At 52.2% G+C, this 14,055-nt stretch overlaps 5 protein-coding genes across 5 annotated transcripts; 3 read left to right on the plus strand and 2 right to left on the minus strand.

Annotated features, from left to right (window-relative positions):
• Positions 1–1,158: 1,158 nt before the first annotated feature.
• On the plus strand, positions 1,159–3,248 carry P152DRAFT_453772 (uncharacterized protein). The gene is made up of 2 exons (XM_033678454.1): positions 1,159–2,039; positions 2,092–3,248. The coding sequence occupies exons 1-2, from the start codon at positions 1,476–1,478 to the stop codon at positions 3,028–3,030; spliced, it is 1,503 nt and encodes a 500-aa protein (XP_033538805.1). The 5' UTR covers positions 1,159–1,475; the 3' UTR covers positions 3,031–3,248.
• P152DRAFT_453773 (26S proteasome regulatory complex, non-ATPase subcomplex, Rpn1 subunit) lies at positions 2,809–6,295 on the minus strand. The gene is made up of 5 exons (XM_033678455.1): positions 5,991–6,295; positions 5,876–5,940; positions 5,314–5,828; positions 3,305–5,267; positions 2,809–3,250 (listed from the first exon to the last, which is right to left on the minus strand). The coding sequence occupies exons 1-5, from the start codon at positions 6,127–6,129 to the stop codon at positions 3,230–3,232; spliced, it is 2,703 nt and encodes a 900-aa protein (XP_033538806.1). The 5' UTR covers positions 6,130–6,295; the 3' UTR covers positions 2,809–3,229.
• A 178-nt stretch (positions 6,296–6,473) lies between these two features.
• Positions 6,474–7,952, plus strand: P152DRAFT_426805 (uncharacterized protein; the record flags this gene model as incomplete). The annotated part of the gene is made up of 3 exons (XM_033677279.1): positions 6,474–6,577; positions 6,630–7,297; positions 7,343–7,952. The coding sequence occupies exons 1-3, from the start codon at positions 6,515–6,517 to the stop codon at positions 7,950–7,952; spliced, it is 1,341 nt and encodes a 446-aa protein (XP_033538807.1). The 5' UTR covers positions 6,474–6,514.
• Positions 7,953–9,362: 1,410 nt separating this feature from the next.
• On the minus strand, positions 9,363–10,002 carry P152DRAFT_387487 (protein import receptor MAS20; the record flags this gene model as incomplete). Its single annotated transcript, XM_033675888.1, has 3 exons — positions 9,363–9,461; positions 9,519–9,614; positions 9,673–10,002. 3 exons carry the CDS (start codon positions 10,000–10,002, stop codon positions 9,363–9,365), a joined length of 525 nt encoding a protein of 174 aa, XP_033538808.1.
• A 362-nt stretch (positions 10,003–10,364) lies between these two features.
• On the plus strand, positions 10,365–12,618 carry P152DRAFT_463435 (uncharacterized protein; the record flags this gene model as incomplete). The annotated part of the gene is made up of 3 exons (XM_033680497.1): positions 10,365–10,884; positions 10,941–12,246; positions 12,297–12,618. 3 exons carry the CDS (start codon positions 10,365–10,367, stop codon positions 12,616–12,618), a joined length of 2,148 nt encoding a protein of 715 aa, XP_033538809.1.
• Between the last annotated feature and the right edge of the window lie 1,437 nt (positions 12,619–14,055).

Raw genomic sequence — 14,055 nt, forward strand, 5'->3', positions numbered from 1 at the left:
GCTTTGAATATCGGATACCGTAATCATGCGACTTAGCGAAAGGGGACGAAGTAAAAGAACTACCCCTGGCCAGAAAAGATGATGTACCACCAGCGTGATGACGGATGTTACGATACGGAATCTGGCCCGCTGTAACTCAGGTACAAACCACTCAAAAAGTCCCAATGCATGTCATTGTCCAACTATGTTGTTCATAGTACGCTTGCGGCTCAAATATGTGCTATTCCAAATATTTGGCGATGCGGTATGGCGAGTCTGGTACGATGGAGAACCTTTCCGTCGGCATCGCTCTTCATTACTGTTCCATCCGAGTATTGTAGGAACTGAGCTATCGTTCTGGTACACCCGGCAGTCTCCAAATGCAGTTGAGCCTGATTGACATTTGGCTATAGCCACGAAGTAGCCCATTAAGGTAGCTTCTCGGCCAGAATGGGAACAGTACCGTATTGATCGATAGCTGGCGCTGCTAGTATAGGTTGATTATTCGCCCGCTGTGACATTTGAGAAGCTTGTTGCTAGTTGACTATTGCGGTACTCGTAGTTCAACTTGATCAGGGCCGGACAGAGAGCTCAACGGGACAGTGGTAAAAGCCTCTCGATTGCCCCCTGGCCACGGTGCACAAGGACTGGCAATACTGAAAGGAATGAGCTGGTTCCTTTGTAGGTATGTACAGTAATTGAAAATGACTTGAGGTATTAACGGAAAGCGGTAAGAACACATGTACAACTTCATAGACAGTGTGTAAACTGCAAACTATAGACACATAAGTGAAAGGGTGACGTATTTACCCGCCTGGGCCGCCACCGTGGAATCCACAACGACACGTTTAATTATGGGGTTCTCTTACTCTCCGTGGAGTCACCACTCAACAGGTATTGCATGCAAGTATACCTCGAAGATAAGCGTGAATGCACCGATTGGATGCTCAGACACTCTAATAAACAAAGACTAAGTTAGGCGCCCGATATTGGTAAGTCAAAATCTCCGAGTCCTTGAGGATCGAACAATACGAGGAGGTTTACTATTGTCATTATTGTTGAGGACGCGTTGACAAGAATGAGTTGGATGATCACATGCTGAATTGTGGTAATGACCGGCTGACTAAGAGCACCCTATGACCTCACAACATGTGGAAACATCAAAACACCTCCGTTCATCCTTGACCCTTCTCGATATCTCTTGCGATGAGAGGAACACAGATCACCTCCGGCTCCGTACCATACAGGTAAGGCTCGACACTCACCAGTCACCACTGTTTTTATGCTGGCGCCTGTTGCGATATCAGGTTTATTCGTATAGTATACGATGAATCGTTACTTCCAAAATATTCTGCCCTTAGCGGCATCGATTGCCTCTGATACCTTATGTACCAATACTTGACCGCTTCTCTTAAGATCCCTCGCCACCGTCAACTACATTCCTTAGATAAGAGAATGTTCCTTTAAACCGAATTTCCTTCTCCATCCTCGACATCATGTCATTCATATGGCATAAACTGCCCAGCTCTGCCCAGCATGTCCTGGTTCGAACATCCATTCTCGCGCTCCGAGCCATCACCCCTCTCAGCATCCTATATTGTTCATACTCCTTCTACCATTTCCCTCAAGGCCCTGCCCTACAGTCCCTCGCCAGCTATGCCTTTCTCGAGACCGCCTTCTACCTGTTCGTCTACCTTCCCTTCAGCATCTACCTCCAACGCGCCGCCCGCCACCCCGAAGATATGTCCACCGCGAACCGCGAGGTGCTCTTCAACCGATGCATGGACACCATCGAAAACCCTGACCAGTATCTGCGAAAGTGGTTCCGGAATGGCGACCTGGATGAAATCAAACGCGAGAATGTGAAGGAGTTCCTACTCTGGGCATTCTGGAATGCGGACAAGCCGGATGGCGTGCACGAGGAGGAGCTGGAGAAGTACTGCGATGGGGTGGAGAAGAAACTGGGGAGGAAACTCGCCCCGGGACGGGGCAAGGCTAAGAGCTTGAGATTGACGCTGGACGATGTGGAGATGCTCAATCGCCCACTGTTCTGGTACATTGTGAGTGTACATACCCCTCGGAATATTCGAGCGAACACTGACCAGGCTGTAGCTCATCGGCTTCCTCGACGCCATCGTGGGCGTCCGACTGCTGTTTTCCGGGTTCCGCTTTTACCGCGTTCCTCTACGCCGCCTCCCCCTGACCTTCCCCTTTCGTGTTTTCTCCCTCTTTGCTCGCCGCCGATCAGAAGCGCAAAGCATATCCTACTGGTATAGACCCCACACCTCGAAAACTCGACTGCCTGTCGTTTTCATTCATGGGATGGGCATTGGTCTATATCCGTACGTCGATTTCCTTGGCGGCATAGCTCGTGCGGACTATGGCGTGGGCGTTGAAGGCCAGGTCGGCATCATCGCGTTGGAGATCATGCCGATAAGCGCTCGAATCACCACCGCGAAGCTCTCGCGTGACGACCTTGCCAAAGAGGTCCAGGCCATCCTCGATTCTCACGGCTGGTCGAAGTTTGTCCTCGTAGCGAACTCCTACGGCACGGTGATCACGTCGCAACTGCTCAAATCGCCGAAGATGGCGGCGAGGGTGGGACCGATGCTGCTCATTGATCCGGTGGTGTTCCTCCTCCATCTGCCGGACGTTGCCTATAATGTCGTGGTGCGCAAACCCACGCTCACGAACGAATACGTGCTGTACTACTTCGCCGCGAAGGACATGGGAGTGGCGCATACCCTGCATCGACGATTCTTCTGGACGGAGAACATCCTGTGGACGGAAGACGTGGCCGGGATGGACGTCACCGTATCCTTGGCGGGTGAGGATATCATCGTGAATGCTCCCGCGGTCGGGAAATACCTGGCGCGAGACAAAAATACGGACTGGAGAAACACCTATCTGACCGGGAGTGGGCTGGAGGTAGTCTGGTTCGACCATTTCGATCACGCGGATGTCTTCGTCCAAAAAGAAGCCCTGAAGAAATTGGTCGACGTTATCGTTCAGTATTGCCAGAAAGGACAGCCATTGATAGATGTGCCATAGAATTATTACAACTACCTCAACGGAATTGGACCACGGCGCGGACGACACAGGAGAGATTTTTTTGGTGAAGAAAGCGCTCGATTATTGTAAGGTGCAGCGTGGTATATCAACTATCGACAACGCCGGAGTTCCAATGCTACAAATCGTCTATTCTAACGATAAGCCGAAATAGAAGGAAAGCGAGCCTTCCTTTCGTTCACTACTCCTGCCACTCGGGGTTCTGTACTTCAGTCAGCTTGTCGAACTAGTAAATCGCATCGGTAGGAAGCCTTACCTTTCGTAGAATGACCACGTTCTCCAGCGTACTGCTGAGATTGATATACTGCTCATCCTCCAACTCCGCCCGCTCACCATAGGCCAGCAGCACCGGCGTGCTCTGTGTCTGCCATCCGGTGATCGTCTTCGGTCGCCCAGCCTGCCCCACGATATCTACCGCCTGGCCCACGCGCACGTTGACGGTCACCGGCTTCAGCTCCTCGTCGAGGGTGATCAAGAAGCGCGGATGGATGGCGGCGACAAGGAAGTACAGCAGCCAATGCGAGTCGGCGAGGATGAACTGCTTCGCGTCGATGAGCGAGACGAGCACGGTGAGCAGGCTGGCGGCGCCGACGCGGGAGAGGACTTGGCGGTCTGTGTGGAACGGGCTCACGGAGAGGGTGCCCTTGCCCATGTGCACCAGTCCCTGGGCGATGCGGACCATGAATAGCGCGTTGGCATCGCGGTGGTAGTAGCTGGCTAGCTGGCGGAGGAGTTGGGCGAGGCGAGCGTTGTTGGTTCCGGCGCCCGACAGGCCCATGGCGAAGATGGCGTTGATCGCGACGTCGTTGTCATTGTCGTGGCTGTATCGAGAAAGTGTATCGTAGACCTTCATCTGCGGGTTGCTGGGGCTGATGAGACCCATAGCAAGGGGCACGGCTTTGCGGATATTGGCTTCGCCGTAATGCATGAGATGCGCGAATTGGCGCAAGACCATATCCTGGCCAATGTCTTCGCCCATGGCAACAAGCGAGAGACCGATGACGGCATACGCCTGGAGAAGCTCATCGCCCTTCTTTTCTTCGCTCTCGTCTTCGATGGGCTCATTGCAGATGTGCAGAAGCTGCTGCAACTTCAATACCGCTCCGGTGCCGGCCCAGGCACAGACTTCCGCCAACACCGAGCTTGGCTTCGACATCGGATGGTCAATAGCCTTGAGGGTCTCGAGAATGACATCGACCTCCTCCTGCTGACCAAAATAGAGAAGCGCAAGTCCCAGGGCCATGAACCGTGTCCACTTGTCCTTGAGTTGAGGCTGCCTGTCATCGTCAAGGAACGTCTGAATGATGGCTTCACTGATGTCGCTCTGTGCAGATCCGACGAAGACGAGACCCAGAGCAAGGGCGGTCATGGCGGAGATTTGCATGTCGCAATCGGTGTCGGTGATTTGAGGGAGCAGAATGTCGAGAAGCTCTTGCTTGTTCGATCCTGCGTATGCGAGTCCAAGCCCCATGATGGAGGCCACGCGGATGTTGACGTTCTTGGAACTCACGGCATTCTCGTTGAGAAGGGCAATAGCAGGGTCGGACTCCATTCGCACACCGGAGTTGATGATGCCGGTAGCAAGAGCAGAACCGGCTTTGACATAGTCCTCGGGAACATATGTGTACGGGTCGATCTTGTCCAGGCCAGTCTCAACATCCCATTGCATCAGTAGGCCCATAGAGGCCGCTGTGGACATCATGCCCTCATCTTTAGTCTTGTAAACCCAGTTCGTCTTGCTATCTTGTCCGAGAAGCAGCTTGTCTTCTCCAAATCCAGCATTGACAAACGCATTCACAAAGGCACCAGCCAGGTTATGTCTCGCCGAGTCCGTATTAGTCAAGCCTGCTGTCCTTGAGCTCTCAAGATGCGTTTTGTAGATATCGTCGGGAGTCTTGGGGTCAAGGATGTTGAGTTCTTTCCCGAGAGCCTTGAAATGTTCCGGTAGCTTCGTGTTGTTCAAACAGTCAGCTAGCTCCGGATCATCGTCCTCACCCTCTGGAAGATCCAATTGAATCCGTTGTCTGGCAACCAAGAAGGCCATTTGTCGTCGAATCGACCGGTCTTGTGTCGAGTTGAATGCTTCTTCGATGAGGTTGCGGTCGTTGAGGCGGATTGCGAGTACAATGGCTTGCGTGAATTGTTTGTACTCCCGGTAAATCGAGTATGCCGTTCTCAAGAATCGATCGTTGTCCGGATACGTAAGTAATGGAACCATGCTGTCATACGTGAGTAGAGGCCATGAATCCAGGTGAATAAACGTACCTGACCATGTAGAGGCATACTCTCGAATAGGTATCCTTGTCCAAGTACTGTGTGATCTGTTCAATCATCTCCATATCGCTGAGGATGTCCACAGCATCTGCCTCTGCATTGTGCTTGAGACAGAATGGAACCAAAGTCAACGCAAGGTCCGTCAAATCCTCCGTTGCCTGTTCCTCGTTCAGTCTGCTTTGGTATTCCTGCCCGATTTCCAGCGCAAGATGTCGCATGTATTCGTGTCCCCAGGAACCCAGATCTTTTGATGGACAAAGTAACCGGTATTTCAAGGTCTCTCGCCTATCCTCGTCTGTATGGGTCATTCCCAATACTGAGAGCATGTCCGCCAGGGATGATTTGGCTTCTCCGTCCGCCCAACCTTCATACGCCTTTTCCAAGCTCTCATAGTGCGGTCGGAGGAACTTTAGGGGTTTTGGTACGGCGGTCATGGATGATGTTGAGGTCTTGATGAAGTTCTTGATGGCGTCCACAGCCGGTATGTATAGGCTCGTGTCAGATTCCTGGTATTTGATTAGCTTCCTGCTTCTGCTATCAACTATGGACCAACCTGTATTCTTTCCACAAGCATCTCCAGCTCCTCTTTGAGCTTCTGGTCTTCCTCACTCAGCTCCTCTGAAGTATGATGTTAGTCAGGCCTTTCGGTAGCTCACACAGGCACATACCGGCTGGCAGATTGAGATCATCTTTGTCCTTGGTATCTTTCTCCGCCTCAACTCCAGGTTGAGTGTCCTTGCCTTCCTCGACCTTGCCTTTGCCCTTGTCGGCCGCTTGAGGCTTCTCTTCATCCTTCGATGGCGGCATATTCGGGGATGTGGTATGGGTCAGATATCAGCGGATTCAAGCACAGAACAACAGATAGGTAGCTCTCTCTGTATGGGATTTGAGTTGAGCTACAATATGGGTTGTGGGAGATGGAGAGCAATGGAGCAGAATGAATGTTTGAGATGTGGACTGGAGGCTCTTGTCGCGCTGCGTGTTGCTGATGAAAGCTGCTTGAGTCGCCCCCGGCATGGAGCCTTGTAGCCTTGCAGCCTCATACAATATGCACAGACCACCCAAACCTCACGTCCCCACAGAAATTATCGCGATACAAGAACTTCAGTTCCGCACTCGATATGACTTTGACGATGAGGATTGGTGAAATTACAAAGACCCATTCAAGTTGTGAAATCACATTTCTTTCAAGATGAAGTTAGATACAAAAGCAATGAGATACCTCAACTCTGAGGATTGGAGGGTCCTGACCGCAGTAAGTAAACTACCCCTTCGAGCCCAGAATGCCATATATTAAGCCTCAACAGGTCGAAATGGGAAGCAGAAACCACGAAGTTGTGCCAACTCCCCTGATAGGCCAAATTTCCGGGCTTCGTGGTGGCAGCGGCGTCAACAGAAGCATAGCAAATCTCGCCAAAGTAGGCTTGATCGGCAGGGTCAAGAACGCAAGATATGACGGATACAGGCTTACCTATGGCGGGCTGGACTACCTCGCACTCAATGCCCACCGGAAGCACGACACTATCTACAGCGTTGGTACCAGAGTCGGAGTCGGCAAAGAGTCAGATATCTATGCCGCTTGTACCCCTGGGGGCACCCGTATCATCCTAAAGATCCACCGACTAGGGCGCATTTCATTTCGACAAGTGAAGCAGACCCGAGATTATTTAAGAGGGCGATCTGCCGGCTCTTGGATGTACATGTCACGCCTTGCTGCTGTCAAGGAGCATATGTTCATGAAAGCTCTCTATGAAAACAATTTCCCTGTCCCGGAACCGCTTGGCCAAAGTCGACATACCGTTGTCATGAGTGAAATCGACGGATATCCAATGAGGCAAGTGGCAAAGGTCGCGGATCCCGCCGCATTATACGCCGACATCATTTCTATTCTCCTGCGACTAGCCAGGTATGGACTAATTCATTGCGATTTCAACGAGTTCAACATTTTGCTCGAGGAAGTGCGAGAGACTACTTTGTCAGGGGACACACCACAAGAACCTACCAGCGCGGCAGGCCTCAGTCGGGATGATGAGCAGCCTGAGGAAGTTGTTACTGTCCGTCCGGTCGTCATTGATTTCCCTCAAATGGTCTCCATCGATCATTCAAATGCTGAGTACTACTTCGATCGCGATGTGGCATGCATCAAACGTTACTTCGAGCGTCGATATAATTTCATCAGTGATGAGCGTGGACCATTCTTTGCAGATGCTATCAAGGACGTGGGCAAAGATACCAAAATACCACGATTGGATATTTCTGTGGAGGCCAGTGGGTTCAGCAAGAAGATGGCTAAAGAATTGGAAGCATATATGAAAGATATGGGTGTTGACGGAGATGGCCATGTCTCCAATGAGGAAGAGGATAGTGGTGATGACGAACGAGCAGAAGAGGAAGAAGACGAAGAAGAAGAGACGATGGAAGCCATCGAGTTGCAAGAGGAGACGGATGGCCAGCAGCCACGCGATTCAGAGGAAGTTCGCTCCGAAATTGACCAGTTGTCGAATCACTTCACGTCATCGACAGTCCTGGAGATTAAAAAGAACAACGCAACGCGGATGCCGGATCAGTTTTCTGTTGCCGGTTCCACTGCTCGGAGCCGGCCCACGAAACCCGCTGGCTGGTCCATCTAGCCCACACTACACGCCTCAGCATTGCAGCAACTTCAGCAACCTTGCCATACCATATTGTTGGACTTCAGTGTTTCATCGACCCGATCCAGCGCCGACACCCTCTCCCCCTCTCCACACGACACGACTTGTAGTGTGGCAAGGAGAGTTAACCCTAATTCCACTCGTACAATATCACCACCAAGCTTCGGAGCTTCTCATCATCTCGACATATTGGTTGGAAACTAGTCAATGGCGAGCTCGTCGTTCGACAACATCTAAAGATGAGAAAGACGGCCTCGTTCAAAAGTTGAAACCCACGATTGTCCATGACGACAATCGGAGTTCCATCCTCTGTGTCTTGGGCTCGTAGCTTGGCTCGGCTCGAGTTTCGAGGACCTTTTCGAGTGGGTTATGGTCTATGGAGCTTCAGTGCTATCGATCCACCACTGGATCCGTACGTTTTTGCCACGATAATCCTTCTAGTCTCGCACCGGACAAGGGAATCTCCAGGCATAAGGGTAGACTAGACGGAAGACAGAATTCCATCGACAAGGAATCTCCTGAGTGGTGGGTAGGGCCCGAGAATGTACTAGGTGCTTCAGCTGCAATGGACGTCTGGCAGGAGAGGGGGTTTACATATGACGGCATCGCTTTCATGCCATAACAGAAACATCTGCTTTGAGGCCCATGCTGGGTTATGGAACTACCGATGAGCTTCACACAGAAGAATACATGGGAAGCTACTCTCCTTATATCTTATAGCAGAAATACCCTACATCCAAGGTGGAAGAAATTGATCGCCCTTCGCCTTCGACGTGCACCCCTAACCTACTAAAACGGAGAATCGTATCGGCTCCCTAAATTAAAAGGAATAAAGAACTCTATATCTTTAAGAAAAGTAATAGGAGGCGAAAGCAGGCAACAGTTGAGAGTTCTCGACGCCATGGGGGTATGCTTCAGGGCCATCAATTTCTTCCTTCAGATACTGCCTCGTTCCAGCAGTAGACAATTAGCAAGTAGGAAGCCAACTGTCCGCACGACACGGAATATTACAATCCAATTCCATGAATTAAACAAATCAACATTGCGGGCCGGCCTATCAAACTACAATATCGGAGACGGGTATCCTCCTGTCATCCTACGTTATCTATACAAGAACCCACGAAACCAATCGAAAGCCGTGTTTCCCGGTACCACCAGGGCTCTGCCGTAGCCCATTCTATGCGACGCGAGATCCATCCGAGAGAAGCACCAGACCAAATTTTATAATACAGGGACGCCGTGAAGTAGGGGTTGGGATGGCGAGGAAGGCCAGGTCCAGTGAATCGCTTCCTAATGAGGGCCGGACCAGAAGGGCCTGAAGGACGGTCAAGGGATATGGGACCGAAGGGGTTGATATATCGATCCAATCTCAAGCCGTATTCGACTACCTTAATCGGTACCAGGGGCAGGATCTCGGAGCAAGTCCTCGTTGCTTAAACTCAGGTCCGAGTCCTCCGCGATCATGAGTGCTAGAACATCCAGGATATGCTGATTATGAATTAGTCACGGTCCTTGAATCAAGTTGCTGGGCCGGAATGAACCAACCTTTGGTACAGTCTTATTGTAGATATCGATGAGGTCAGTGGTCCTGGGGTAGACTTTCAGAGCTTTGTAGAAGCATAATGCGGGTTCAATCGGATCCTCAGCTGCAACAATCAGTACGAACCCATAGTACGAATAGGCCAACGGGGAAGTGAACCCTACCATCTTTGCTCATGATCTCGCCCTTCTGGATCTCCTCCATGAAATACTTCTCCATCTCATCGGGGTCCGCTCGTGGGAACCCTTCCTCCTTCGCCAACGCCACGGCGGCCTTGATCATCCTCCGTCTGCTCTGCTCCTCCACTTCCGCCTGTTCTTTAGCCGCGCGCTCTTGGTTCTTCGCTTGTCGCTTCAACTGTTTTCGGAACTCCGGATCGCTGCGTCGCTTGTGGTCGAAGTAGGCGGCGTATAGCACCAGCCCGCTGACGGCGGTGCCCACGGTGAGGGCGACGACGGCGCTGGACCGGAGATATGTGGAGGAAGACATGTTGATTGGTGAACCCTGCTAGATGATGGTTGTGTGGCGTTGTAATGGAGAAAATATCTTTGGAGGAGAACGGTGGAGAGATGGAGTTGGTTGGTACTTTATCAAATCTTTATCAAATCGAGGAGCGAATTGATCACTTGAAATTTTGGGAGACAACGGTTAAACTGCGGCGGTTTATTTTCGAGCTCGCTCATTGGTCCATTGACCCCCTTCACTGAACGTCACGAAGCTCGGAGCTGCTCTGGAGAACCAGACATCAATGACAACACGTACTAATGAGCTGGATAGACGTGTATCAAATCTGAGGATTATATGACTACAGCAATACCAGTGCAGTATAATCTGCTCCAACAACCATAATCATGTCCGGCCGTGACAAGGCGAGCATATCCCTCCGATCCAGGAATGGCCGCAACAATCGACCCAAGATCTCCGCTCCGCAAGCGATTCCGCAACCCGTTCAGAAACACCCTTCAGCTACATCCAGCACGACGACTATCAATGTTCCCCCTTCGGAATCTTCAAGGCGACCGTCGGAGTCGTCAAGGCGGCCGTCGGAATCTTCCAGGCGGCCGTCAGAGTCGTCAAGACGGCCGTCAGCCGCGAGTGGTCGTCCGCCGGGTCCAGATGGTCCAGCCCATCGACCGCAGCAGCGAACAGCAGATCGAACAGCAGAGATGGTCAAAAGGAGGTATTCCACAAGATTTGCCCAGGCGCCGGATTTCAGTGGAAGTGCACATCCAATGGTGCCAGCTTTACCACAGCTAGCGGACAAGTATGCCAGTCGAGATGGGCCCGTTGGCGTGGAGAGCATTGGGGATGAGAAGCGCCTGAAGGTAGATGCGAAGGCATTACGCGACCCCGGATTCCGGCCAGAGAAGTGTAGGTGTTACAATCTCCAAGTAATATGGATCAAAAGGCTGAACATGACGGTACAGTTGTTGCTATGACCCTCCAAAAAGCGTCCGCGTCGGATATTCAAGCATTCAAGCAGGAGCTCCTAAAAGTCAAGAACCGCACCTCCACCGATCTACAACACAACGTCTTCCAAAACCGTACCCAATTCATCAAGATTTCAAAAGAAGCTGAGGGCGTTAAAGGGGAAATGCGTTCCCTCCGTGGCCTCATCTCCGACCTCACCAGCACCATGCAAGCCACCTCCGTTGCCGCTGGTAACACCCCTCAAGACTCAGTCGTCTCACGAAAGCAATCCCATCGATCCTCCGTCGCCAACCTCGAAGCCATGTGGAACACCCATCTCCAAACCCTCTGGAAGCGCGTAGAAGGCAGCCAGAAATATCTCCCGGCCGTCTCCGGCCGACATATCGTCTACGAGTCCGGGAAATGGGTCGAATTAAACGCCGCAACCTGGAAGTCGAAGCGCAGAGTTCATATTATCCTCCTCAACGACCATCTCCTCATCGCGATCGAGAAGAAACGACCGGACCCGTCGCAGTTGAGCGAGCAAAAGCAAAAGCAAGGCCCGCAGTCGCAGGCACAGCATATTGCGCGGTATTGCTGGCCACTCCGCGACGTGTCGCTCGCCGATATATCGATGCGCGGGGGCACCGGAGGGGCACCAGCCAGCGCGATCAATATCCGGGTGGGAGCCGACTCGTTCACATACGCGACCGGCGCCGGCGATGCGGAGAAGGCAACGCTCCTCGCCACGTTCCGCAAGACGGCCGAGGACCTGCGGAAGGCGACCGAGACGGAAAACGCCGAGCGCCAGCGGATTCAAGGCCCCGGCGCGACCAGCGACGCGGAGACAAATTTCCTCGCGGCGCGGGAGATGATGGGCGGGCTGCTCGGGCGTCGAGAGGCCGAGATGTGGTTCCAAGGCTCCGAAGGGTCCGGCACACTGAGTCTTGGCATCAACATCAACACCATGCTCGAGATCGAGGGGTCGCAGCATTCATTGCGGTCGATCGAGGCGAGTCTGGATGATCTCTCAATCGCAATCGCGCTGCATCATTTCGAGGAATCGGTGGAAGGGCTGGAGAAACTGCGGCGCTTGGCGAAGGGGATCAAGGGACATGCGATCGCGGCGGAGAGAGTGGGTGCCGCGGTGGAGGCGCGGGCGGCGAAGTTGGGAGCGGTGTTGGTCAGGCGGTTGATCGAGCGGCACAGCTGGGAGAACACGACGAAGGAGACGGCGGCGTGGCTGGGGAGGATTGGGTGGGAAGATAGGGCGAGAGAGGCGTATTTGGGGGTGAGAAGCGAGACAATACGGAAACGAGCCAGGTATGTTTCCCCCGATATCTGCAACTAGATCCATACTAACCGTTCCATAGGCAGTCACCATTTACAGGACACCTCCCGCTCTACATCCACACCCTATCATTCATTTACTTCACCCTCATCCGCAACACCCTGTCTCTCTTCCATTCCTGCTTCTCCCCCTCTCATGCCAGCGCTGTCGTTCGGTGGGCCAAGATGCATGTTGAAGAGTTCAACGAAATCTTGACGCGGCAACTGGACAGCGTTGATCCGAGCAGCGAGGTTTACGCGGACTGTCTGGAAAGAGCAAAGAAACATGCAAATATGTTGAGGGAGGTTGGCGTGGATTGGAGGGGGTTGGTGGGTGGAGAACTAGGGGAGGCCAAGGTGAAGTGATGCAACGGTTGCGTCTATTTATTTTGGATGTCTTTCAATTGAGCGTTAGTAGCATTCGTCCTCAATACATCGTTCAGGGCATTTTGGCCTTGGATAGGATGCGATTCCAACGAACTCCTGGTGTTCTACCGCCATTCTCTAAGACCCTGAGACTTGCACTGGAGATGTACGCAATGGGGCATGGAAGCGCATCGTTCTTCTTTCTGTGGAAGATCGATCTGCTGCTATGTCCGATCGATTCTCACGCTGATCAACCGTGAAATCAAGAACGGTACTCGGTACTCGGTAGCATCGCAGAGAGCAGGCGGGCGGGCAAACAACTCTACCGCTGTTGGGACTCAACGCATGTCATCCAATTATATTTCATTTAAAGCCCTGCGAGCAAACAGTCGGAAATTCCGAACCACATCGACAAGAAATACCCGTGCTCGTGCGGCATGATCCGCAACCTGTCACGGATATATTCGATACGGTACCTAAGAGGCGACGGGCGAAGGCGGGCCACGGCCGTCCCACTCCGTACACAATTGCACAATAACGGCGCCTATAGGGAAACGTTGGCATGCATAGTATATTGCTTGATATTGGGGCAAGCATACTGATATGACCCATGCCGTCCAGCGACCCGGAGATCGGTAATGGGCCAGCCATAAGGTCAAGGATCGTGGCCAACCCAATATCGATGGATAGAATCATTGACCCGGTGTACGACCTTTTAAGCAATCTGCGACAACACGCCAAGTACGGTAGATGAGGTCCGACTGGATCGGGTAGAGGCAATTCTGTAGGGCAATATATCTAAGTTCCTCGAGCATGACGCCGTTTGACGTTGCTAGCAGCTGGATGGGAGCTCGGGGTCTAGGCCTGAGGCGAGGTTCCTCGATGGTGTAGCCCCATCGTCAGTTATGGCTGGACATTCGAGAGATGGAGGCAACCTAATTGTTCTCATTGTCTATTAAATTGATGGAGATATCGAAGTTCATGTATGTATTATTCACTCCCATTTTATCTTCCACTCTCCCTTGTGGTCATCATTCATCAACCACCCCACCACTGTTTTCGGACAAGCTCTCGCAAACCTCTTGCAACGGCGCGGCTGATCACACTTCTAGACCGTGTCTCAGGTTGATGACAGTCGGATAATCTGACGCAAGCCCCTGTCGCACGCAAGCAAAACGACGGGCACGACCCAGGAATTTGAGAAACAGCGTGTGAATCCGCATAGCTTCAACGCGCATCGTTCACGACGATTGGGTATGTGCTTGGACGCTAGGATGCCGTCTGAAGTGTTTCGTAATCCCGTCTTTTTGTGCCGCATCATCGACTACTGGTTTCGCGGTTCCCAGGGGACCAAGAGTCAGACTCGCAGTGGATTGGACAGGCCAGCTAAGTATGTACCTCCGTAACGGATGCAGAGACGTAGTGAACATCTGTTTC

The sequence above is a fragment of the Eremomyces bilateralis genome (assembly GCF_010015585.1).
Source record: "Eremomyces bilateralis CBS 781.70 unplaced genomic scaffold P152scaffold_1, whole genome shotgun sequence".
Classification (NCBI taxonomy): domain Eukaryota; kingdom Fungi; phylum Ascomycota; class Dothideomycetes; order Eremomycetales; family Eremomycetaceae; genus Eremomyces; species Eremomyces bilateralis.